At 39.6% G+C, this 23,646-nt stretch overlaps 2 protein-coding genes across 4 annotated transcripts in view; both read left to right on the forward strand.

The window, feature by feature from the left end:
* Positions 1 to 295: 295 nt before the first annotated feature.
* gigyf1b (GRB10 interacting GYF protein 1b) lies at positions 296 to 14,456 on the forward strand. Of its 2 annotated transcripts, none has more exons than XM_081353501.1 (25): positions 296 to 683; positions 2,279 to 2,734; positions 2,862 to 2,925; positions 3,492 to 3,621; positions 3,766 to 3,861; positions 3,999 to 4,074; positions 4,895 to 4,997; positions 5,168 to 5,361; positions 5,438 to 5,655; positions 5,775 to 5,880; positions 6,066 to 6,221; positions 6,336 to 6,460; positions 6,538 to 6,769; positions 6,867 to 7,033; positions 7,293 to 7,390; positions 7,475 to 7,572; positions 7,673 to 7,746; positions 11,657 to 11,791; positions 11,877 to 12,080; positions 12,332 to 12,513; positions 12,605 to 12,762; positions 12,854 to 13,017; positions 13,098 to 13,142; positions 13,283 to 13,394; positions 13,755 to 14,456. In XM_081353501.1, the coding sequence occupies exons 3-25, from the start codon at positions 2,891 to 2,893 to the stop codon at positions 13,802 to 13,804; spliced, it is 2,958 nt and encodes a 985-aa protein (XP_081209627.1). In that variant the 5' UTR covers positions 296 to 683; positions 2,279 to 2,734; positions 2,862 to 2,890; the 3' UTR covers positions 13,805 to 14,456. The 2 variants fall into 2 exon arrangements, with proteins under 2 accessions (XP_081209627.1, XP_081209626.1); XM_081353500.1 differs by having other exon boundaries at positions 416 to 683; positions 3,999 to 4,113.
* A 2,720-nt stretch (positions 14,457 to 17,176) lies between these two features.
* efnb3a (ephrin-B3a) overlaps positions 17,177 to 23,646 on the forward strand; it is a 58,390-nt gene continuing 51,920 nt past the window's right edge. The window contains exons 1-2 of one of the 2 annotated variants that reach the window (XM_081353502.1): positions 17,177 to 17,424; positions 19,062 to 19,217. In XM_081353502.1, coding sequence (XP_081209628.1) covers positions 17,390 to 17,424; positions 19,062 to 19,217 — 191 coding nt within the window. In that variant the 5' untranslated portion in view covers positions 17,177 to 17,389. Of the gene's footprint in view, positions 17,425 to 18,198; positions 19,218 to 23,646 lie in introns of those variants that run through there. The other variant, XM_081353503.1, reaches the window with a different exon arrangement.

Below are 23,646 nucleotides of genomic sequence, written 5' to 3' on the forward strand. Positions count from 1 at the left end.
CCATGACTTGTCATCAATTAGATAACAAAGAAATGAAATGAGTGAATAAATGAAACCAAACACCTTGTAATCACTGTTTACTTTGCTTAGGCCTACATGATCATTCATCTCGCAAATTATTTAGGCAAAAACGACATGTAACCAAATGCAAGGTTATTTTGGCTAGAAGTGGGTTACTCATAGCGGGTCTAGTTAACCTAGAAGGTGAAATGACGGCTATTGCTTACTGGGAATTATAAAAAAAAACAACAACAACAAAAAATGGACATAATTCAATCCAGTGATGGTGCAGCCCGCTGCCAGTGGATGGCAGTAATGCGCTGTTGTAGGTTTCTACCCGTCGTCAACCAAAGAAGAAGAAGAAGAAGGACCTCGCGGTTGATTGGATGAATTTCTCATGTGGTTCATGTCCAACAGCCATTTTTGTAAAACACAAACAACAAGACGACCGAGCGAGACAGAAAAACTCATTGCGACCGTTGCAGATACGGGAAAATAGATATTCAATTAAACATCGAAACTCACACAAGACAAGTGATCAAAGCGGAGACATACCAGTTCAAACCACCGGTTACTGCGAAGCACGAACGTGCAAAAGGAGTGAGTTTTTAAAGAAGATCCAACTCCGGAGGAAACAGTGGCTGGCTAGTTTAGCCTAGCCGGCCAGCAGGCTCGCAGAAAAGGTGCGTGCTAAATCCTTTTCTACTTCTCAGTGGGTAGCGTGCTTTGTGCATTGGTTGGTGAAATCACATCTGAGTGGTAATCGCACATCTATGCGGTTCGAGCTAATAGCACAGTATCAGATGGCCGAAGGGCTCGTAGTGGAGTAACGTTAGTGAAGGCCTGCAGCGAGGACGCAACGCGAGCATATTTCAGACTTTTCCGCTGCGCCTCCTTCTCTTGGTCTTCTTAAAACCACTCAGATTTATTTCACTGATTATAATTAGATTACTTCTTAACCTTCACTAGAAAGCGTCTCTCAGGCTCAACCGTGTTGCATAACAACGCTGCGTTGAGCTGGGACTGTTGCTTCTGGAGTTATGATTGTAGTTTGGAAAGTTTGTGGATGTTGAGCTTTATTATTTAGTCCCCCTTTTGGCTTATAAAAGTGTTATTTAATTCATTAAATCCCAAGTTGTTGTTTTTACAGTTTTCTGGTATTATGAATGTGCAGACTGACTTGATTTTATGTGCACATTTTTTACACGTTTTGTCCAAATAGTTTCATGACCAGAGCTGTTTCATTCCTGTTGCTCTTCTTTAATGTGTGCATGATACATTTCCATTAAACATGTACATAATGCAGCTAAAACTACCGTAATTGGTGCATATAATATTTATGGTGTCTACTACTAAAGTTTCAAGGGTATCAATACTTGTCAGTGGTCACATTTGTGAGCTTTTTGATACACACTCTGAAAAATTGTAGTCATAAACGAAGTAAAAGGAAAATATGCATTTACATGTCATTGCCGACAAAATATTAGCTAAAATGTGTCTTTTTGAGAAACTGAGAAGTGTTTCACTCTTGTTTCTTTGCGCTCATTTAGCTGTGAAAAATCTGGGATTTGGTGGTTAAAAGCATTAGGATTTATTTGAATGGTAAAATTAATGATATATTTATGTATATATAAGTGTATAGTTAAGTTGCTGCAACTGGTCAGTATTGTGTGTGAAATGTTTTTGTTGTTTACTTGAATAGTCCTGTGATCAGTGTTATTTTTTAACTTAAAACTATTAAAATAATTGTTGAAATAAGGCTGAAAATATATTAAATGGAAAAAACTTGAATGAAAATGAAAAATGTTAAACTGAAAATTAGCTTAAGTTGATGTACTTACTAAAACTGACAAAGATGAATAGAGGAATTTGTCAAATAAATGCTACAATTGATTCAAATATATGAAAATACATTTAAAATGTTACTGTTAAGTATTATAATAGTATTGGTTTATTATACATAATACTAAACACTTCCTGTGGTGTGATTAAATTAGTTTTTAAATGTAAAAGTATTCCATGTAGTCTGTCCATGAAGCCATACAAACTGTATGCATAACAATTGCAAAAATGTTATTGAAAATGGTTTTACGTTATGTACAACTGTTTGGAAGTGAATTAACGTTATCATTGCTTTAAACTTCTGAAAAGTTAATTTGAAATTTGAATAGAGCTATCCTGATTTTTTTTCATTTTAAGCGAGCGTGTCACTTGCATTTCATGATTTATATTTGCATTATAAGCAGTGAGTTTTACTCTGTGTTTTTTCTCTCTGCAGGTGTGAGAAGTTGGGAGCTTCAAGCGCCTATGTAAAAAGAATTCACACAAATACGCAACATAAATAAAATAGATCAAGATTAGAGAGGAGAGTTACCCAGCAATAGTTAGTTACGGCATTACAAACTGCCCTGAAAGTTTTTTTCCAACAGCAGTTGCTGTTGTTTATGCTGCCACAAATTCTTAATCACAGTGTGTTTTTTTCTCTCTGAAGTGTTTTCAATTTGCTGAATCTCTTTTTAAAGAGCTGAAGTTACTGGCATATTAGGGTGGTGTGCCATCTTTTGGAGCTCTTATATCTGGCTAGATATTCATCAGCCTTTATCTACCTAAAACTGGCAGCTATTATAATATTAATACAGAGTTTAGAATTACCAAGTCCACCTCAGCACACAGAACACAGCATTCCTGTCCCCCCGTTTATCCTGGTCCTTTACAGTCCTGTTCTTTGGACGAGGTAAGCACTCCCCCATGACGTGCCTGTTTTCTTTTATATTAATAACGTCTTATATTTCGATGTGTGTATGCTGATTGATAAATGAGACTCAGAAACCTCAGTGTTTTGTTTGGTCATTTAATAACAGAACCCTTGAGCCCTCTGGACACACAGAATATGACTGCTGAGACACTGAACTTCGGTCCAGAATGGTAATATATGCATGTCAGATTGTAGCCTATAACTAACTTGTTTACTTGCGTCTGGCACTTGAAGAGTGTTTTTGCACTTCACACGGCATGTACTTTTTATGCACTTTGATGATTGAGAGAGAAAGATTTTGACTTTATGGCAGTATGTTTGAGGAACACACTTTTTCTTCCATTGATCCGATCTAAGTTCTATCTAATGCAGCACAGCTAGAAACATGACTGAGGTACATGAAGTTACAATTGTTTTACCCCGTTAAACACGTTTAAAAATGTGCTGGATAATCTGACTTTCTTATTTGTATAATGCTCTGTAAATTTATGAACTGCCACATTCTTTTTGTCGATGAAACTTTTTTTTTTCTGGCTTCCTCCATAAGTGTCAGCAGGAGGAAACAGATGTTTCCCCTTTGAGTAAATTAATTTGTGATATTTTTATTTTTATTTTTTTACTTTTAATTTAGAAAAATCAATGTCTGCTCTCGTTTTCTGCTTATACAGAATATACAGAATAATTATTTGTTTAAATGGGTGATGGAAGTAGTCATGACAGTGTCTGCTTTCTTCAGGCTGCGTGCACTATCAAGAGGGGGGAGTGTGACGTCCCCTCCCCCTTCCCCTGCAATGCCAAAGTCCAAGTTGGCCGACTACCGCTATGGCCGCGAGGAGATGTTAGCACTTTATGTCAAAGATAACAAGGTGAGGGACTCAAGCCACCTGCAGTAAAAGTCAAATCAATTAAACTGCCCAGGCCGCCTCTATAACTCAAGGTTTTTTTCTTTATAGTAGTCAGTATGTGTTTGTCCATTACATACTTAACTGAGATTTGGTTTGTGTGTTAAGATCCCTGAGGACATGCAGGATAAGGAGTTTGCTGCTATCCTGCAGGATGAGCCTCAGCAACCGTTGGCCTTGGTTCCCCTGACTGAGGAGGAACAGGTGAGTCTTCACGTCTCTGCCTTCACTGACGCATCTTGTAATTGTCATAAGAATCTAATTTCTTTGGATAACATGAATAATATTCTTCTTGTTAATATATCAGTCATCTTTTTGATTGAGTCTCTTTCACCTTTCAGAGAAACTTCTCCATGTCTGTGAACAGTGTGGCTGTGCTAAGGCTTATGGGTAAAGGAGGCGGCGCTGTACCAACAGGTGTAGCTAGAGGGCGTGGAAGCACTCGAGGAGGTCGAGGTGGGTTGTGACCATTGGTGCGAGTTTGGAACAGGACTATCTGGTTAGCTGAAGTGGCGAGTGCTTCGAAAAACTTTGAAAATGGTCATTGTTTTTCCAAGTGCAGAAATTACATGATTTCTTTATTAAATAATTTCTGTATGGACATGAGTGTAAAATTAATTAGATTTTTTTTGTGTGTGTGTGTGTGTGTCTGTGTGTGTGACTACAATGAAGATCGTCTTTCCAGCTACATAAGTTTCTTCATATATTTTTTTTTTTTATATATAATTACAAAGAAATGTCAAGGTCACATTCCACCTCTTCCCAAGAAATGTATTATATAATATGTTATATATGTTATATATATATATATTAGGGCTGTGCAATGATTAATCGCATCCAAAATAAAAGTTTGTGTTAACATAATATATGTGTGTGCAGTGCACTTTGTATAATTATTTTGTATATTTAAATACACTTAAATGCATGAATATATTTAAGAAAAATTTATTTATATATAAAGTATTGATATTTCTATATAATATAAATTATATATAAATACATGCAAATATTTCTTAAATGTATACATCCATGTGTGTGTATTTATATATACAAAATAATTATACACAGTACACACATACATTATGTAAACACAAACTTTTATTTTGGATGCGATTAATCGTTGCACAGCCCATATATATATATATGTATGTGTGTATATAAAATTACTTTTTTATTTATATTGTTAATAGAACACTATTTAAAAATACTTATTAATAATCTTTTGTTTTTTTTGTAGGGAGAGGCAGAGGAGAGGGCGGATTCTACCAAAGAAGTGTGGATGAAGAGGTTGGGTTTGGCCGCGGACGAGAGATGCACCGCAGCCAGAGCTGGGATGACAGGTGGGTTTTACAGTCATTTGTTAGTGAAATATACAGTGCACATATCTACCTGAATATCACAATGTTTATAACATGCATTTGTGTAACTTAAATCCATGAAGATGCTGAATGTAGAATAAGTGTGAGATGTTCTCTTGTGCTGATCATTAATATAATATTTGCTGTTTTAGAGGCGAGCGGCGCTTTGAGAAGCCCTTGAGGCGTGAAGGTGGTCGTGGTGGATTTGAGGAGGGCGGAGCGGTAAACAGGAAGGACTATACACGCTCCGATAGCGATAACTGGCGGACGCTCAGAGAGGAGGCGGAGGAAGATGATGGGACAGAACCTGGGGGAAGCTGGAGGATTGCCGGGTGTCGTCGTGAAGGTCGAGATTTTTCCTTTTTAATATTTATTTAAATTATTTTATTTCTTTGTTTAAACTTGTCTTGTCTCTCATCTAGACGGGGGTCCTCGTTCCGCAGGTTGGCGGGATCATGCCAGTGGGGACGGCCGTCGTAGGAAGTTTGACTTTGACTTCCGAGATGGAGAAGGTGGACGGAGAAGGGCTGGAAGTGAGGGAGGAGAGGAAGATCGAGATGGCCTGCCTGAGTGGTGCACTGATGAAGAAGAGGGGGAGATGGGAACCTTTGATTCTTCCGGGGCCTTCATGTGCATCAAGGTTTGCTCGCGATTCAGGGCGACACTTCAAATACTATTTTGTTAAATTAAAGTTAAGATGCATTCTTGACTGTTAAGTAAGTAAAAAATGTATTAAATGAGGTTTGTGTGACCCTTCAGAAAAGCTCCAGAGATGCAATCCCTGAAGACCAGGAACTGGAATTTGAGGCTCTGGAAGAGGAAGAGGAGTGTAGTCAGGAGAAGACAGACAGCCCTGCTGATAAACGTAAGACGACGCATAGTATTTCAGAAGCTCATTTGATTTGATCCAGTATATCAAGCACATTTAACAGAAATTGGATGTTGCCCTCTATTCTGCATCATCTCACCAAGATTAGCATTAAACCATTAGCGTCTTCCATTTCTCACGTTTTTTTAACAGTTTTCTAAATTTGTCTCTTCTTATTTTAGCTGAAGAGTGTGAGGCAACAGTTCTGTGGGATGGAGACATGAAGTCATCATCTCCTCATGCTGTGTCTGCTCCTGCTCCTGTGCACCCTTCAGAGCAAGAGACTCCCAAACCCATAGCCCCTCCTCCCTTCAAACCTGCACCCCAGCCAACTAAAGGTACACTTTCCTTTCTTTTGCTTTGACTCTGAAACCCTCTACTTTTCAAGCCTTTTTCCTTTTTGTATCAAGAACTTGCAATGTAACACTCTATGACTGCGTTTGTTCTTATAGATACAGCTTTAGTTGGCACCACACCTCAGATGCAGAGCTCCTCTCCTCCCTCAACCACTGGTACTGACCGTCCAACAGTTGGGGGAGACGCCGAGGAGGAAGATGGCATGAAGCACCTTCAGCAGGTCAGTGTTGCTTATTTTTGTTGCTCTACATTCTTACGACAGAAGCGTAAAGTAAAAAAAGAATCCGTCTTTTAAAGGAGGCTGAGAAGATGGTGGCGTCTCTGCAAGACACGTCCCTTGAAGAGGAATGTTTCACTCAAGCTCTTCAGGAGAGCCACATCAACGTGGCACACACTCACAATCACCCGAATTCCCACACACACTCTCACTCAACCCCACACACTCTCCCGCACTCCGCTAGCGCTCTGCCCCTTTCCCACGAATCCGCAATGAAGTGGTTCTACAAAGACCCTCAAGGGGAGATTCAAGGTAATGCTCACTACCACATCAATGATCATAAGTGGAGGTTTTTAATGTTTTTATTACAGCTTAAAATGATGAGCTGTCTTGGTTGTCTCTCTTTCAGGTCCATTCACTACAGTGGAGATGTGTGAGTGGTTTCAAGCTGGGTATTTTGCCATGAACCTGCTAGTCAAACGTGGCTGTGATGAGGGATTTCAGCCCTTGGGCGAAGTTATCAAGATGTGGGGACGTGTGCCTTTCTCTCCTGGCCCCTCCCCTCCTCCGCTTCTGGTGAGGAACAGTGAATTATTAAAAAAAAAGTTGTTGGTGCTATAACCTTGTGGGCAGTGCTCTGACATATCATAGTAGCAATATGGGCAACGGCAACCCAGTTTCGGTTCCCATCTCAAGGTTCCTTCCTGTTCCCATATCCTTCTGACCTTTACCATCATTGCCTTATTGTTCTCCACTATTCAAAAAAAAAAACTAGTTTAAAATATTAAAGTTGGGATAGAAGTACAACATTTTAGTCTTTTTTCTATTGCTTTAGGGGAACATGGACCAGGAGCTGTTAAAGAAACAATTAGAACAAGCTGCCACTGCAGCCCTGTACCAACAACTTCAGATGAGATTTCAGCACATAAACAGGTATTAACCCCTCTCGATTAATGAATCAGCCATCCAGGTATACACATGTGTCTTGGGTTTGTGAGTGATGCGTTTGTGTCTCAGGTGTGGGGAGACTGGGATGCCTGCGATGAACAGGTCCATGTCAGTGCCAGACACCGGGCCCTTGTGGGACATGCCTACCTCAGTCTCTCAGCAGTCAGGTACTACCAGCTGCACTGATGATTTGTAATAGCCACTTTAATTTGTGAGGTCTTATTTATTCACACCATTGGCTTTTTTGGTTTTTTTTTTTTTTTTTAGGTGGTGAGACCAGTCTGTGGGACTTAACCATGAGTAACTCTACTCAGGGTCCAACTCTTGAACATTTGCAGAAAGTAGGCAACTTATCTAATTTTCAAATTAAAGGAAAACTTGGTAACTTTTTTAACTTAATAAAACTGTCTAGAAATCATTTGGATGGTTAAACAACCTGTTCTGGTGATATTGGTGACTTTCCCCGCTCCCCCCAGCGTCCCCAGGCGGAAAACCAACCTTGCAACTTGGGGACTACCGTCCCGGCAAGATAGAAATAGGAAGTCTCGTGAGAAACGAGAACGAGCGCGAAACACGAATTGCTTGACGGCAATTCGACATAAACACACACGCATGTATGATGTATTGCCAGATTACCCACCTCGGTAGTCAGACACAGATGTCTATGGTCAGACATAGCTCCACACGATACAGCTGGCTTGCTCCGATCAAAACAAACGCACATGAGCAGCGGTAGAGAGGGGGAGGAGGCCGCCGCAAGTGAGTTTTTTACGGCCGTGTTGTGAAATATACGTTCCCCCACAGCTGTAGGGGGAGCTCGTGGGGAAAACATGCGACAACAAAAAGGAAAATCAGCGAAGAAGTGACTAGAGTTCGCTATAGTTGCCGAGTTCTCCTTTAAATTGCCATTCAACATATTCTAGAGTTAAGCCGTCAGTCCTGCTAAAGTTTACTGGTTGTGTCTTCCTGATCAAGGGTTCAATGTATTGCCCAAAGTATTACTTCAGTTAAAAAAAAAAAAAAATCGCACATTTTACTGTAATTAATTGGGATTAATCGCTTCTAACATTGAAGTTTTTAATATATTTTTATATTGTAATAGCCTGGGAAAACCCAGACTACTTCCGGCGAATTTTTATTCTCTCTTCAGGATAGTCTGGAGAAGAGCCCATTCAAACTCATTACTGTGCCGCTGAAATCGCGGCACCAATCAGAAACGTTTGGGGAGGGATTTACATGCAACGCATTCTCATCCTAGGGCGTCATAATACTGACGCTTTTGAAATTTCTTTAATATCCGACGCAAAGGGCACCCTTTAGCGTCAACATGTGACGCCGGTTGCCGCCGTGAAACATCACTCGTTTGAATCATACACCGTATATAAACGAATCAATTATCGCGTCTGTTTTGAGCGATTTAAACTTACCGTTTTCGTTAAAACCGGAGCAAAGAACAACACTCGAAGCATACGTCATCCCCTTCATCGAACTGATTGGTTTTAAGACTATACAACTGCACCCAGATGAATTTGAGCTACGTCAGTTAGTGACGCCCCTTTGGAAATGATTTGAATATATAGCTTCCCCAGACCCTATACTCAGTTTCAACTGAGAAGGGTCTGGTTTTAACCAGGCTAATATTGTAATAATTTTACATTTAATCTCCAAACTAATGTAGAAACAACATAAAGACAGTATATTTTAAATATTTAATGGCATCTTATGAATGAAGGCTAGTATCACCGATATCATTGCTGCTACTGATGTCTCTATGAATTGTTTTTTCCCTCACTTTTAGCCATTAATTATAGACATTCAACATTCCAGTATAATTGAATGCCATCAATTTTAACATTTATTAGGCTATAAGAAATATAGTGAACTTAAAACAATCTTCACATAAACCTGTTCACATTTAGCTGTGCCTTTAATATATCAGGGCTCAACGCTAAGCCCATGTGTCCACCAAAGCGTTTTTTCAGGCAGCTGGCGTATTGTTTTCAGTGGGAGTGCCACGTTTTTAAAACGGCATGAGCGTAACAAGGCGTTGAGCGTTTTTTTTTCACGGTAAAGCGCTGAGCGTTCGCCGTTTTTTACAGGTCGCTGAGAATTGAAGAATGTTCAACTTTGGGTAAAACGCAGCGCTCATCACTGTCACTTTTTACCTAACCGTCCAATCACAGTGGAGGAGGGGCGGGACTAATACCTCACTGACCAACCGCCACATTATGCTTGTACAACGTCAACAGATGACAACAAGAAGCATAATAACGGAACAAAATCATTTAAAGTCCCTGTAAAGGCAATTCTAAAAAAAGATTCTAAACACAATTTTAAATGTTAGAAATTTATTGCTAAAACATATTACAAAGACTGTGAACTGTGAAGTACTGAATTGTGGAGTTAGACCGTTAAACAGTTTTTCACCATTGCTGTGTTCCGGATTTTTTGGGCGGGGCTAAAACGGGGGCTCTGACGCACTGGAGCCCCTGAGCTCCTGGACACGCCCCTACTTGATGACACTGGAGCCCATGAGGCTGCCCCCTCCCCTATCAGTTCGCCGCTCAATCGTGAGTTACTGTCAGTATTATTTACTACAGCCTACAGTTTGCTAGCTAGCTATGCCTTTGTCACGGAAATACGTATTACCTGGATGCGATCGCTTACAAAACAGATCGGTGTCCTTATTTAAATTTCCGAACAACGATCATATCAACAAAGGTGGATTAATTTTGTGAAGAACCACTTTGATTGAGAGCTGAGGATCACTGCCAACATCTGCCTCTTTAGTGATCATTTTACACAGGATAGTTTTATAAACTTTTTGTCGGAGACAACTGGAATTCACTGATAATCCGCTGTTACTGGTGAATGGGGACGGGCTGACTATCTCCCGCCTTGGCGTTCATCCTCCCGTCGCGCTGACAACTGGTGCCATCATCGGCAGTGCGTGCCCGCGGGTCAACTTTTTCGTGAGTGGGCGTGGTCCAGCCAGCGGACACGCCCCCAGCGTTTGAGAGCAGAGACCACTGCTCATTTTTTCAAGATTTTGATAGCTTATTTTATTTACTTGGCGGCTTTTTTTATCATTCAAATTTGGCTGGGTGGCTAATAACACATTTGTCTGTGGTGTGACAAACTCAGAACACATACTTAATTTTGACTTTACAGGGACTTTAAAACAAGAGCCAGAGAAAATACTTTACATTGTATTGACAGTTTAATATAGAATCAACACCGAAACAAAATATGTGTGAAATAAGATAATAGTAACAGTTTTGCGGATATTACGTATCATAACAAGCATGTCTCAACTGAAAAGAAAAAACGCAACACTCTCAAGCACCCACAGCTAGGCATTTGCAGCTGGCTAAAAACGTTTTGGTGGACACACGGCCTAAGGATTTTTTTCTGTTAGCCCAGTCAGACCGGTTCCGATATATACAGGCACTGCCAAAAAACACTGCACTGTACACCAAGGGTTGCACAACTACTGATTTCTCCTAGTCTATTATTTGTCAAAACAATACCGAAGTTACTGGAGTACTTGTGGTTTGTTCATTTTTTTTTTTAAAAAGAGAGACAAAAGTCTAAATGTGTTTAATAATTGACCAATATTTGCAACAAATATGTCTCTTACATGTATTGTAAAACATTTTAAAAATGTTTCATTTTGTATTTTACCAGTTGTAAATTGACACGCAACATTATAACCTTAACATCTGCACCTTTGATGTTGAACAATATGTGCATACACGTATTAATAAAATAGATTTTAACAGTTAGCCTAGGGTTATTATACAACATTACCATTCTCATACACCATTTCACAGGTCTTGAACAGTAAAACAAAAGCAGATCTGTACTCGCATCACACATCTATATTTAAATGAGACAAAAATAATGTAGTCTATTCCCTGTCATTGTATAACATACTCTCTTTGGTCGCGGTCATGGCTAGCTGGTCTACGTTAAGATAAACAAGCTTGTCGATATGAAGGTATGGTTATTGTGCGCTTGAGTACTTAATGGCTTCTGACAATGCCAACTAGTGGTTGAAGTTGTCAACTACCTCACTAGTTTATGCAATCCCTACTTTATACATCCCTAGCGTTGACGTAAAAACCAAAGAATGCTTTTGGCCTTAAGCAGGACTGTGACTTCGCCCATTACTTGCTTATCTATGTGATCACATTTAATGTTGAATGTGTCAACTTCACTTTAATTGAGCATGTGCCGCCCATGTGTTAGATCCAGCAGGAGAGGCGTGAAGCTGAACTCAGGGTGAAGCGTGAAGAAGAGGAGAGGAAACGGAGGGAGGAAAAGCGCCGGCAGCAGGAGGAACAGAAGAGGAGAGAGGAGGAGGATCTTTATAGACGAAAACAGGTGAGCGTCCTCTCACGCTGGGCCACAACTGTTGCACTATGAAATGTTTAATGTCTTAACACGTTTGTGTGTTTGTGTTTTACAGCAGTGCCGTCAGCAGCAGGAGTTGATCATGAAGTTTCTGCAGCAGAGCCAGCAGCAGAGCATGTCAGGGGGCACAGGGTGGAGTGGAAGCCAGGCAGGAGCTCTTTCTCTGGGCAAAGCTTCAGGAAAGAGCATGGGACTCCTGGAGCTGGAGACAGAGAGACTTCTCAAACAGCAGCAGCAGAGAGCACAGCAGCAGCAAAGGGTAAAAACATCTTGACATCCACATGAGCAGTTGAAATCGGTTTAAAACTGCTTCTGAATGGCTGGAAAATAGTTTGGGGTGGTGTTTAGTTTTTTTTTTAAATGCTCCTTAAGGATGAAATTCATGTTCATTCAGAACATTTTCATTTGGGAATGTTTTAAGAGGTCTTCCTTGTATTAGTTACTGTTGTTACTTGCCGTCAGAAGGAAATTGTTTCTTCTGCTTTAACTCTTCATGTGCGTTTCAATCAGCATGGAGGTTTGACAATGGGTCAGTGGAGTGATGGGCCAGCTGGGATGTGGTCAGGATCTAGTATGGAAGGGAAGGTCGGAGGCGGAAACCCTGCTATGGGCATGTGGGACGAGGCCATGAAGAACCAGGCCAGCCATCGCAACATTGGCCTGAAGAACAGCCGCAGCAGTCCCTCTCTCAGGTACGCAAATCTGCACTCGCACAATTTACCTCTCCATTTAAACCAATGTTTTTACACGCAGTGTTCACCTCAAATGTGTCCGTGTTCTCAGTGATCAGTACTTGCTGAATCGGCGTAAGCGTACTGATGACGAGGACAGGCTTCTGAAGCTTCTTCAAGGGATGAAACCTCAGGACGGTTTCACCACTTGGTGTGAACAGATGCTTCATGCTCTCAACAGTTCTGCAAATAACTCCTCTTCACTAGATGGTAACTCATATTTGTTGTTTGTTTCTCTTCCTGCTCTCTACTCCAAGAGGAACTAAAATTAGCATTCTTATGCTTATATTTCTCTCTGTAGTGCCCACCATTGTGGCATATCTGAAGGAAGTAGAGTCTCCGTATGAAGTTAATGACTTTATCCGCATTTATCTGGGCGATACCATTGAAGCCAAAGAGTTTGCCAAGCAGTTCCTGGAGCGCCGTGCCAAACAGAAAGCAAACCACCAGAGACAACAGCAGCAGGTTTCTAAATGGCAATTTTTCTTTTGTGTGTCTTCTTTTTATGCATGCAGTAGTCTTAATGTAACTGAAATTTTCCACAGCTGTCCAAGGAAGTCTCTGGATTGAACATGAACTTCCCCCTGCAGGTAGAATTTTTAAAAAGACATGCCATAAAATTATTTTCGATATCATGATATCAGTAATTATTTTCATACATCTGGATGTATCACTTGCCCTTTTGCGTGTCCATTGTTGTATTTTAAAATCTTTTGTTTTTTCCCCTCAGTCAATGTTCCAGGCAGCTCACATGAGTAAGGGCAGCAGTGTGTTTGACACTCAGGGAGGAAAAACGAAGAAAAAGCCCAGCATGATGCTCCACACTGACCCCAGTATCCTCGGTTAGTGTGCATGCTTTCATAAACACTCACGCACCCCTTCTGGGTTGCATTCAGTTTTACCCCTCAGCATGCATACATTACCTAGAATAACCCTTGCAACTACTGTTGTTTTAATCTGTGCTTTGGCTCCTAGTCAAATTCTTGCTGTCTGGGTCATAGTGAGATCCTCATCTAGAGAGGAGGATCTGTTTACTGATATGCTTATTGAAAAGCGTTTTCTACCCTGCTTCCAGGGGAAAAAAAAGTTCAAGGAATGTTTATGAATTAGTCATTAGGATATTCCCAGATGGGACATTTCTTGTAGAAACTGTGAACCCTCAGACCTCTCAACCTCTGTTCTCCTGTTTCCCACCTCCGCAGGCTACTCATTCCTGGGGGGAGGTGAGCTGGAGCAGGTGGAGGATTACTGACCCAACCCGTCTACTTGAGTTTACCTGAGGCCTTAAACCTGGAGCAAATCAGCAGAGGAATGTGCACTGCTCAGTGAGGGAAGGGGTGGGGCAATATTTGTCCACGCCCCCTCTCTCTTTCTCCCTCCTTCTCTCACTCTGCACTGTGAGAGGAGCAGAAGGAGGTTGTTGGGAGGTTCGTGTGAAGAGGAGTTCTTCTTCCGCCTCCCTTCAGTAAAGCACCTTACCTAAACCATTGCACTTTAATGTTTTCATATTTGAAATGGAGTTTTGTCCTTTTTTTACAATGCAAAATGTGTGAATATATTGTTGCATATATTATGTGTAGAATATTTGTATGAGTACACATACGAGAGGTAGGAACAGAGTGGTTTCCGCCGTATCGAACACGGAGGTTGAGAAACGTTCTTGGGGAGATTCGAGTCGAGCGTCTCTCCTAACAGACAAACACTGTTGTATTTTTTATGTTCTTGGTAAAGCTATAGAAATATGAATTTGAAAACTTGAAGATTTGCACTTGTTTAACAAAAAAGAAAAAAAAAAAAAAAAAAAACTTAGGATAGGTTTTGAGGATTTTTGTGTGTGCATAAGAGATGAAGTCTGCACAAATTTTATTGCTTACCAACCTGTATAAAACAAATGCCATGCTTTTATTTTGTTCAACACAATTTTTGTATTTCATTGAGCATGTGTGCTAAAGTGTGCGTGTGTGTGTGTGAATGGGCAGAAGAAGTTTGTGCTTTTTTGTACATAGGCTCTTAAAGAGACCGATAGGACAGTCAAGCATTGCGTTTTTACCCTCCAGTGTTTCAAAGCGTGACTGAGGTGCTGTTTGGCCCGTGTGGCTCTGTTCTAAGAGGACAACCGGGGTTTGTTTTGTGTATAAATGTAGCTCCTCTGTTGTCTGTCCACAAACTACACTTACATTACATCTCTTCCCCTATCACTCATTCTCTGTCCACGATGTGAACTCTTGCCTTCTGTCCAGAAAGTGTGTTTGTGTGCGTGTGTGGATTCTGTTGGCTGGTGTTTTGAGACAGTCATGAGGGCGCTGTGATCCTGTATGTCAGTTTTTACTTTTTCGTTGCTGTTGAAAAAGGATGAATGAATTATTTTTTTATTGTTCTATACAAAGTATTCGAACTTTATCAGTTGGAGCACTTTCTAGGCTGCTACCTTGTATTTTTGAATAATGTTTTTATTTGTTAGATTTTTTTTTTTTTTTTTGCCTCATGAGGATGTTGTATTATGAATGAATGTATTCCAAAACAAACTATGTATAACAGTGTGTCCAACAACAAGGCTCGAGTGTCTCGAGCGAAATGGGACACGCCTCACCATTCGGAATATGCCTGTTATCTGAGGTCAGAGGTCAGATTCTGGGAAGCGCATGGCCTGTACTGAGCTTACGGTCTCCGGCTGGCGCTCTTCCAGAACTTTCACGTCACCCGGAGATTGAGTTTGTCTCCCAACATCTTGATGGAACTGTCGTTTTTCCATTTTGTTACTTGCGCTCTTGATACAGGGCCATTGAGAGCCAAGGATCCGCAGTGTGTAGCAGTAAAAAAAAAAATTTTCTTTGAAAGACATCTATTTCCCCCCCTTCCCCCAATGCATTGGTTTTGGGATCGAAATATGTGATGTTTTGCATCAAATGTTTATTCACCTGATTAGGAAGAGACTGAGGATCAGAACGGAGGACATCGTGGTACTTGATCTGTAGAAAAGAAAAGATTCCTGCTTTAAACGTATTTCACTCTTTAGTCTGACTGGAATATATTTTTGTAAAAAAAAGACAGACTAAAAACAAGCACGGAAAGGATATCAGCACTAACTCAAACGCATCATCCTGGAGTGTGGAAACCAGCTGCATTTAGTGCTACACAAAGAGACGGAGGGAATCCGTGTGGATCCATTTCATCCACACCAAAGGGATGGAGATTTCTGCATCCTTTGAGCTGCAATCCCCACTGCTCTCTTGCAACACTATCAAATGAAGGAAAGTCCTATAGCATTTGAAAAAAAGTGTTCATTTTGAATGTTTGATTTTAAAAACCCTTTATGCCTTTTTGAGAAGATTACTGTGCGGAGAAACCGCAGATTCTCACGTCTATCAATCATTTCTTCAAAAACTCTCTTCCCTGCTGAGGGTTGAGGAGTCTAGATGTGATGAATGTTTGGAGAGGAGGAGACGGACTGAAGCAAACTCCTCGTTTCTTCACTTGAACTAAATCTCAAGGACAGACTCGTCATGAATGTCTGTTATACAATGAGAAATTGAGACTATTACAGTAATTGTTGACATGGATGCAAGTTGAAACAACCAAACTGCAGCGAAGCAGGTGAGATGCGAAAGCCCGAGATTGAGAACTATTTTACTCATTGTGCTTGTGATTTAATCCTGTTTTTTGTTTTTCAGTTCAAGGATGGACGTAACCCTGCTTGGACCGTCACGCGCACCAGTACATACCTTCTGATGTCGTCAAACTGGATTAAGCAAGAGACCGCCACTCTTTCTCTTGTTTTTTTGCTTCCTCTCTCTTTCAAGACGAAAGAGACATAACATGGGAACCACAGACAGACTAGGTGTGTACATGCGTGTGGAGAGACTCTGTGTCTGTAGAAAGACACTCTTACATTCTCCCGTCTTGCTCGCGAGTGAGATGTGGACTGGATGCCCTGTATATAATGTAAATGATTTTGGTCCTGGTTTGAGTTCTGTCCATCTTAGGCCATCATTTTGGGTGTTTTACATGCCTTAATTGTACAAAATAGAACTGCCCTGGTTGACATTAATGTAATGCTTATAAGAAAAACAGCACAGGCTACATCTACACCACTCAGTCATCTAAAGGAGTCGGAGCCTGGCTGAGGATGTTTCCCCTACATTGACTTTACTCATCATACCAGGCTGTGGGATGTTTCCACAGTGTTTCTATGTATTGTTGGTATGTTAATGTTCAAGTAATTAACTGCAACTATTGACATGTACAGATAAAGGTTGATGATGAACATTGGTACATACTGAAAAAAAAAAAGGAATTGTAAAAGTTAAAAAAAGAGGTAGTTTGCCTTCCTCTATCAGTTCAGCATTGAACATTTTATGAGTTTTAAATTAGGTGGGTACGTACAGAATATGGGGGTTAGTTTTTCTTTGAAAAGATCAAAATATGTTAAATTGAAAATAAAAATTTTAAATATTGCACTTTTTTTGTCATTATTTTGCTATTACTGTGGGTGTAGACCAGGCATTCTCAACTTTGGCCCTTCTGCAGTTTAGCTCCTCCAACTCTAATCAAACACACCTGAACAAGCTAATCAAGGTCTTTAGGCTTACTAGAAAGTTACAGGCAGGTGTGTTTGATCATGTTTGGAGCTAAACTCTGCAGGAAAGTGGACCTCGAGGGCCAGAGTTGAGAACCCCTGGTTTAGATTACAGTTGTTTTCAGTCTTGTGCAGATGTAGGCCTAGTCAGATTTGACTCCTGCTTTGCGGCTGTTCTCCACTATGAGGCAGTGTTATCACACTTCTGCTTCAGAACCTCATAGAAAGTGTCATAAGTTGCATTGCAGAAGTGATTGAGTGATGATTGTGGCTCTCAAACGTTTGAATTCATTAAGGTAAATTAAATTGCCAAACAAAAAAAACAAAATCCTCGTAGGGTACTTGTAGTCAACAAATTCTAGGTTCTTCTGAATCTTTACAGAGCATAAATCTCTTTCCACCATTTGATTCCCCCAAAGAAACCCAGCATCACCCTTTTGAACAGGGCATAAGGTTTAAGTACACAAACCCTGCCCTGATACGCCTCGAGCAATCTGACTAAAGTTGAGGCGTTTGGACAAACGTCTCATTGAAATAATTTACAATTAATTTAAATCAATTCGAGCCCTTCTAACCTCACACGTCATCGCATAGTTATTTTGATTTGTTGGTCGTCGAGCTGTAGTAACATTTAAATTTGGTAGTATAAAAAATATTACCTCAGAGAAGAGCTCTTCTCATACAAACTCTCCTCCCCGTCAGTCAGCAACACGTGCTCACCTCCAGCAGTTGTTGCCATGTCCGCTTATTATGAGCAAATAAAAAAAAAAGACCTTTATTACCTAAATTATTGAAATGGGTAATTAAAAAAAAATACTATTATTTAATAAATTATTATTTTTCTGTAATTTCATATTTAGCTGCCCTTAATCTAGATTATATTTAATATATGTGTTTCTGTCTTGATCAATTAAATTAAGCAGTAATACTTTATACCCATTATTTATAAACAACCCCCAAACCTTTATAAAAAAAAAAAAAAACAGGGGTAATCTATTTCGGTTAGCCTTGTTTTTTCAGGACAGGGCGCTTGATTCTCCTGAGATCTGGCAACAACGCCGCCGGCGCGCGAGTCAAAGCGCGAGACTTTGCGGAGCAGCAGAGAATCGGAGGAGCGAAGAACAGCACGCGTTGTTTCCATGGACCACAGGAATATATTGTTTCTTGTTCCCATCGTTTCTACGTTTGTTTCAATCGACCCTTACCGATTACTGTCACTTTAGTTCCCTTTACTGTCCTTAACCGGGGTTATCTCTTGTTTTTCTTGTCGGACTGTAATTAATTTGGTAATTAAGTGTTGATGGACATCCTCACCGTTGTTTCAGGACTGGCCATCATATTTGCGTGAATATTTTGGATATTAGATGAGCGAAAAGTTACATTTTGAACTGAGTTTTCTGCTTCAGCGGGGAAGTACGTTACGACAAGACTTTTGTCCGCCAAAGGACCGAATTATTTGTACCCGGTGGATGTTCATTTTCTCAGCATGAGTAAAAATACAACTTCAAGACATTGACAGAAATGCTAATGCTGCGGTTTATGGAGAAACATTTCTAGGGGGGAAATCACCCGTAGTGGACCTGGCGCCCTTCACCAGTCTGTGTGCACTTCAAAAACATTTAACTTCACCCCATGCACGATCATAATATTGTTTTAAATTCATCCCAATTTAGATTCATATGGCTTTGCCTTTTCAAATCTGACAGTACTTGAGACTTTCAGTTGAGGTCATTGCCTCCTTTGAATGGAACAAAAGGAGGTTGATGTTTCTGAATCTGCTTTCTTTATACAAACATTCAGAGATTTATGATTCCGAGTCTTTCAGATGTGGATGTTGCGGTCACACCATCTCCTCAAGTGCAGGGGGATCTAGTGAAGTTCAGCGCCCCACCAGTCTTTTGTCTCCATTAGGTCCCATTCATTTGTCTTGTAGGAGGAACATGGGAGTCCAGATGAGGGGAGCCTGGGTGGCAATGGCGTTCTCGGACTGGGTCAGTGGATTGGGATTTCTCTTAATCTTCCTGATGATGAGTTTAGCAGTGGATGCGACCAACATGGAGCCAGTCTACTGGAACTCTTTAAACAGAAGGTACGTTGGTGGTTGATAGAAAACTCATGCACCCAGATACAAGTTTTGCGACAAGTTCAGACTATGGATTTGAGACTCAAATGATAGTAGTATGAAAAATACCAAATCAATTGCACTATTTGTCAATTCACATTCATGCACATATTCCTAGCATTGAGCTAGTTGGAACAAAATGTTGTACCATAAGATGATTCTTGCCATTTCATTAATGTATATTTATTTTGATTTACCATTAAAGAATGTTTTAGTCAAGATTATTGTAAACCACATATAGGTGTCCTGGAAAACCTAAAAGTGTAGGATGATTTCAGAAGTTCAATAGTCAATATACATTTGTGCGCCAAGTTTTTCTTTGGCTGAATTTTTTTTTTTCTTCTGAGTGCTATTTCTGTAAAATGTTTTTTTTTTTTAGAGTCATTATCCAGTCAACTGAAAAGTGATAGAACAATCATGGATATAGGTCAGAAAGTGTGGGAATTTTCTACATATAAATTTAAGCCCAGTTGGGACAGGGGAGTCTTTGGCTAGGGACGCAGTCTAGTCAACGGTTTGGACAGACACCATCGACTGAGAGAGACGGGGGGCATTTTCCGGCTGGCTGCCTCCCGATTATGGGTCGCGTGCGTGCCCTACCTAGATAAGCCATTCATGCTTCACCCACAGTGACACAATCTGCAAACCCACGGAAAGGTCCTCTAAATTTTGTCCATGCTGAGGATGCTCTCTGGACATGAGAAGCCACATTAAGAAGTGAGTGAGTGACAGAATTAGGGATTTCACTCAACTCTGAGAAGGACATGAATAAATAAGTGGGGAAAAAATTCTGGTTAGGGAACTACATTCTTGGGGTTTTCACAGCGATACATAAAAGAGTTCATAAAATAACCATTTTTTTCATAGTGTGAAGAAAATAAAAAAAATGTAAAGTGGACTTTCTTCATAAGACCATTAATCCCAATAAAGAAACCTTTATTTTTAAGACTAGTTTTAAAAAAAGTGTACACACCATAACAGAGAACCTTTGAGGACAGAGAGATCAATACATTGAGCTCACACATCTACCACTCTGACAGACATATGGTAGAGAAATATAATCAGAGGCAGAAAAGATAAACCTCATTGGCTAAAAGAGTGAAAAATAAAGATTAAACTGAGTCTGAGCAAAAAAAACTTTCAACTTGTGTAAAGAGAAGGAATTCAGGGGTTTGGGCAGATAAAGTCATATATAAAAAGAGATGAAGAAAGTCACTCATCCATATGAAATAAATGTTCCCTATGATATCTGAAAAGGTCAACGTGTTTACTCACACCCCACCAGTCACAGCCCTCTCAGGTCATCTTGCTCTCTTTTTTCACTTCTCTCATTCTCTCTCTCTCTCTCACACATATATTAACACATATGCACACAAGACACAGTTGAACATTTCAGCATGCACACAGACACGCCAGAATATTACGATTTTTGAGATTTTTTTTTTTTATATTATCATGAGCTTGTTTTCGTAATGTTATGCATTTCTCGCTTGAAACTGAATTAAAAAAAAAAAAAAACGAATGCAAGTTTGCTGAAATAATTTGTTAATATTACCTAATAGACTACAAGTCTGGAGTTTTCAAACTGCTAGGGGGGTGCATTTTATTTTTTTAGGGCTGTCAAAGTTGATGTAACTTAAAATATTTATTAAATATATTGAACACAAAATAATAAAAAATACAATAAAACATGCTTTACAAGCAAATGTGAAATGCACTGAATTTAATACAAAGTAAATATTTTCCAGATTATATTTTTTATAATTTGCTTTAACTTCAGTACAGTAACAAAGTACAGTTAGTAATATAAAAGCCAATTGTTTAATTTTGCAAGCAAATTATATTTTTTTCATAATGTCTCAAACAGTATAAATTTTATATTTTAGGAAGATTTCATCATATTTTAGGGTTTGAAAAAAGTGATAAAGTTCAGCAGGAAAAAACAACTTATTACTTTTATTAAAGATTACAAAGACAAACAGTTTTTGAAATAAAGTACAAAGATGCATCATTAAGACCAGGAATGTGCATTAAAATGTAAATAGGGTCAATTTTGATTCATGTTAACGTTGACCTGACAATAAACTCTAAAAAATCTTAAAGGAGAACTCCGGTCAATTTTAACATTGAGCTCATTTTTTTGTACATTTGGAGTGCTGTCAATACAGAGAACAACGACAAAAATCGGTGTTGCCTACACCGAGTTATTCTATTTTTAAAATTTGCACCCTGTTGACTTCAATAGGGCAAGTAGTAAGCCTGCTTTTTAGCCTCTTAACATCCTTTAAGTGTCATTACAAGTGCACAGAAAATGTGAGTGATTCCTTCCGAGTGAACACGGGTGGATCTGACTGCAGTAGATGTTAGAGATATTAATAAAAACGAAGTTAATTCAGCCAGCGCTCATACCTTCGTTTACATCCTGTTTTCGGTGGAACGCCATAGTAATCGATTGTCGAGTTCACGCGCGTGATCATTGGTAACTAAACCTATGCGTGTGAACTCGACAATCGATTACTATGGCCTTCCACCGAAAACAGGATGTAAACAAAGGTATGAGCGCTGGCTGAATTAACTTCGTTTTTATTAATATCTCTAACATCTACTGCAGTCAGATCCACCCGTGTTCACTCGGAAGGAATCACTCACATTTTCTGTGCACTTGTAATGCAAATTTTAAAAATAGAATAACTCTGTGTAGGCAACACCGCTTTTTGTCGTTGTTCTCTGTATTGACAGCACTCCAAATGTACAAAAAAATGAGCTCAATGTTAAAATTGACCGGAGTTCTCCTTTAAGTCATGTAGTACCTGATGTCTGGAGAAAACCATTAGTATCTCCATAGAGTCTGTACTGAGAGAAAAAATGACACTGAAACAGGTCAGACAGGTTATGGGATGGAGGGGTGCGTGGGAGGAGAGTGGATTTCGGCCCCTCAATGAGCGTAATCAATGGTGAGCACAGACTGTCTCCATGCATCGCTCCGGGGGAAGTTGTTGTACAACTCTCTGCCTCAAATGAACATTAAAAATTTAATCCTTCATGGCTTCCTCAATATTTAATGAATCAACTGCTAATTGGAGCCAGATAAAAGCCTTCTTAACTGGGTTAAGCGTTTCAAATTAAAACATTTTAAGTGTAGGAAAAGATACTTTGGAAAACTGACAGGCAGAGAACTAAGCCAACATCAGATCTTCAGACTTTTGACCGTTCTAGTGTAGTCAGAGTCGTTTTTTTTTGTTTTTTTTTCTGGTGAATCTGTGATTGATTGGTTCTCCTTTGTTGAAAGATCTTGTATAGAGCTTTTCTAGGGACAGAGAGCAGCGCAAGATTAAACATTGTTAGTGAAAGAATAGATTTAGGATTCGTAAATGTGCTTCACGGTGCAAGTCCCTCCCACATGTCCTAGCCATTTGTGTGTGTGAGAGTGTTTTTTAGAAGAGATAAGACCTCATGGAAAATGTTACATTGTTAAAAGAGAGATTGTGATTGTGGCATTAAATGGACTGAAAATGGAATTGTACCACTTGACCTCAGTTTCCAGGGGTGTGAGAGTGGGAGGATAATCCTCTGCACTACACCCCTCTATTAGTTCATCATATGGACTGCTCCATCATCAGACAGGCAACAAAGCCATCTGTGAGGGGATTACTACCTCTATACACACTTTCTCTCTTACACTTTTTCTTTCCGGGGTTAATGTCGTTCTCCCTTTCTGTCACATTCCCTTCACCTATTCATCTTCTTATTCTTTTCACTCCTCATTCATTACCTCATTCTTTTTGTGTCACTGCTCTCTCTCTCTCTCTCTCTCTTTTTCCCAGAGGATAATTTTATTGCTCACATGTTGCTCTTTCATAGCTCATATCTACTTTATCTCTGATATTTCTTCTACAATTTCTTTGGAAAAATGCAAATTAGATATGTACAGTACAGTAAGGAGATTAATGTGCATCGCTTAGTCAAGAAACTTTGAAATATTTGAGTTCTGAAACCTCGAGGCTTGTGTGTAGGCAAATCTGACAGCGTGATCCCATTAGCAATCATAGGTATTCACACACAAAGTGTGAATCTAGCACACATACATTTGCATTGATCCTGAAACGTACATTATTAACAAATTGACAGCATGTGTAGATTGTAAGCCTTTTACGAATGAACAACTTTAGAGGCATTCAAATGTTTATGAATAATTTTGGGTTCCTAGACTATTAAATTTATGCATTTAATACATTTTTAAATTGTTAAATGGTTAAATGGATCTCATTACAATTACAGTTGTAATAAAAATGATTCAACCCCCCATTGCTAATCAGGTTTATTGGCAAAATGTACATACTTACAGCTGTTTGCAATAAACAAATCAAACAAAAGTAGTTGAAATAGCTCAACAAAT

This window comes from Scardinius erythrophthalmus (genome assembly GCF_964197995.2).
Source record: "Scardinius erythrophthalmus genome assembly, chromosome: 23".
Lineage (NCBI taxonomy): Eukaryota > Metazoa > Chordata > Actinopteri > Cypriniformes > Leuciscidae > Scardinius > Scardinius erythrophthalmus.

Bases quoted from the DNA above. Each gene is read 5' to 3' on its own strand.
- gigyf1b (XM_081353500.1), top strand. From the start codon at position 2,891: ATGACTGCTGAGACACTGAACTTCGGTCCAGAATG. The intron at 4,998-5,167 runs GTGGGTTTTACA...TTGCTGTTTTAG, and splicing joins AGCCAGAGCTGGGATGACAG to AGGCGAGCGGCGCTTTGAGA. The intron at 7,391-7,474 runs GTATTAACCCCT...TTTGTGTCTCAG, and splicing joins AGATTTCAGCACATAAACAG to GTGTGGGGAGACTGGGATGC.